The sequence below is a fragment of the Bison bison genome, unplaced genomic scaffold (assembly GCF_000754665.1).
Source record: "Bison bison bison isolate TAMUID 2011002044 unplaced genomic scaffold, Bison_UMD1.0 scf7180017864328, whole genome shotgun sequence".
Lineage (NCBI taxonomy): Eukaryota > Metazoa > Chordata > Mammalia > Artiodactyla > Bovidae > Bison > Bison bison.
In genome coordinates, this window is record NW_011494900.1 from 3,437,850 (window position 1) to 3,440,411 (window position 2,562).

Genomic DNA, 2,562 nt, shown 5'->3' on the forward strand with positions numbered 1-2,562 from the left:
GCATAGAGCTTAATGAAATTTGGTTATTAGAATTTATATCAGGAAAGAAAATATGTAGTAGTTTATTGATTTTACTTGATCACTAATGTGCTAGAAGTCTCTTAAATATCTCTAAATTTTTACATGACACAAATGCATAATAATTACAGCTGTGAGGCCTCTCTTGGTCATACATTATTTTTATTCATTAAAACAGTTTCTATCATGATGATATCCTTTGGGGTTTGGAATCTAATGGGAAATAAAATCTTGAAAAAATTAAGTTTTCAGAGTCAAGAACAATGTATTAAGAATGGAAAATTAAATCTAGGGTACAGAAAATGGACCCAGAGGGCAAACTAGGGAGGAAATGCCCCTTTTGGCATTGTTACCCACACCTCGCTCCAGCTTTCTTTCATCTTGCATTTATATGCCCCACTGCATCATCATAGTTATCCAGACACTGCACCAAAGCAAGCTGACAGCCTGTGTGGGTTGCCTAATTATAGTAACCTGAGATTCAGCCACTCGGTAGCCAATTTTCCCCTTATGAAGGAAGGTCTACTAATGATTTGTATCATCATAATTATTAATACCTCAAAGGCAACCCCACCCAGAAATGCTGAGAACTGGTGGGATAGGACATGGGAGGCACCAGTGTGCACCTTTAAATACCTATCATCACAGCACAGGCTCCCCTTTCTGCAGGCAGCTCTGAAGAGTTGTCAGCCTGTTCATTCTCTCTCTTGCACACCAGAGTCTGGTCTTTGCATTTAACTTCTGTTCACCCATCTGGAAGATTCTGGACAGGACCATGAGTGATGACGAGCTGTCTGCCTTGGTGGTGGATAATGGGTCAGGGATGTGCAAGGCAGGCTTTGGCGGTGACGATGCCCCCAGGGCTGTGTTCCCCTCTATGGTGGGGCGTCCCCGGCACCAGGGGGTCATGGTAGGCATGGGCCAGAAGGACTGCTACGTGGGGGATGAGGCCCAGAGCAAGAGAGGCATCCTGACCCTGAAGTACCCCATTGAGCATGGAGTGGTCACCAACTGGGATGACATGGAGAAGATCTGGCACCACACCTTCTACAACGAGCTCCGCGTGGCTCCAGATGAGCATCCCATCCTCCTCACTGAGGCACCCCTCAACCCCAAGATCAACCGGGAGAAGATGACTCAGATCATGTTTGAGGCTTTCAACACACCTGCCATGTATGTGGCCATCCAGGCCGTGCTGTCCCTCTACGCCTCAGGCCGGACCACCGGCATCGTGATGGATTCTGGGGATGGGGTCACTCACACTGTACCCATCTATGAAGGCTATGCCTTGCCTCATGCCATTCTACGTCTGGACCTGGCCGGCAGAGACCTGACCGATTACCTCATGAAGATCCTGACAGAACGAGGCTACAGCTTCACCACCACGGCTGAGCGGGAGATTGTTCGTGACGTCAAAGAGAAGCTGTGTTATGTGGCCCTAGACTTTGAGCAAGAGATGGTCAGCACTGCAGCATCCTCCTCCCTGGAGAGAAGCTACGAGCTTCCCGACGGGCAGGTGATCACTATTGGGAATGAGCGCTTTCGATGTCCAGAAGCCATTTTCCAGCCTTCCTTTCTGGGCATTGAGTCCAGTGGAATCCACGAGACAACCTTCAACTCTATTATGAAGTGCGATGTGGATATTCGCAAGGATCTGTACGCCAACACCGTGCTGTCTGGAGGCAGCACTATGTACCCTGGCATTGCTGAACGGATGCAGAAGGAAATTGTAGCCCTGGCACCCGGCACCATGAAAATCAAGATCATTGCTCCCCCAGAACGGAAGTACTCCGTTTGGATTGGGGGCTCCATTCTGGCCAGCCTGTCCACGTTCCAGCAAATGTGGATCAGTAAGCAGGAGTATGATGAGGCTGGGCCTCCCATTGTCCACAGGAAGTGTTTCTGACTGGGCTTCCATGCTAATGCATTGGCATTGTCCCCAAGTTCTAGATCATGGCGATAGTACTGCTTTTATCCACTTCCAACTGAGTCAAGGTAAATTTCCACTCTTGCTAGTGTGTACACTAGCAAACTCATCTGCATCCAAGCATTGTGGGCTCCCCCCCAGCTAACAATATATGACCTCTATCAACTGGGGAATTCTGATATTCTATTCTATTTTCTTTACCATGAGGGGTCAAAGAAATATAGACTTGCTTAAACGAAAATAAATGACAAGGAGTAAAGTGAGAAATGTCCTTCCAGAACAGATAACTAGAATTTTCAATCTTTAAATACTAGTTCTTGCTTTAAATATTTAACAATATCAGGCTGTACAACCTGTAAAAAAAAATGTGTATGTATTTAGCAAACATGCCTTCTTAGTTAGAATTTTGGTTTTGTTTTACTTCTTTGTATAGAGACAGTGAATTATATGGGTCAGTGATATTCATATTTATATAAGCACTGAGGAAATAGAATATCTTAAAATATACTGAAAAATCTGGCTATCTGAACAGCTAATGTGAATTTCTTAATTCCCCAACAGTCACCATTTTGATAACTCCTTATTTTGTTTCCCTTATTAAATAAGCATAAAGGAAC

At 45.1% G+C, this 2,562-nt stretch overlaps 1 protein-coding gene across 2 annotated transcripts; it reads left to right on the top strand.

Annotated features, from left to right (window-relative positions):
* Positions 1 to 793: 793 nt before the first annotated feature.
* On the top strand, positions 794 to 1,924 carry ACTBL2 (actin, beta-like 2). Of its 2 annotated transcripts, XM_010853490.1 has the most exons (2): positions 794 to 922; positions 1,049 to 1,924. In XM_010853490.1, the coding sequence occupies exons 1-2, from the start codon at positions 794 to 796 to the stop codon at positions 1,922 to 1,924; spliced, it is 1,005 nt and encodes a 334-aa protein (XP_010851792.1). The 2 variants fall into 2 exon arrangements, with proteins under 2 accessions (XP_010851792.1, XP_010851791.1); XM_010853489.1 differs by having other exon boundaries at positions 794 to 1,924.
* The last annotated feature ends 638 nt before the right edge of the window (positions 1,925 to 2,562 follow it).

Excerpts from the sequence above, each read along its gene's own strand:
- ACTBL2 (XM_010853489.1), top strand. The coding sequence starts at position 794 with ATGAGTGATGACGAGCTGTCTGCCTTGGTGGTGGATAATGGGTCAGGG.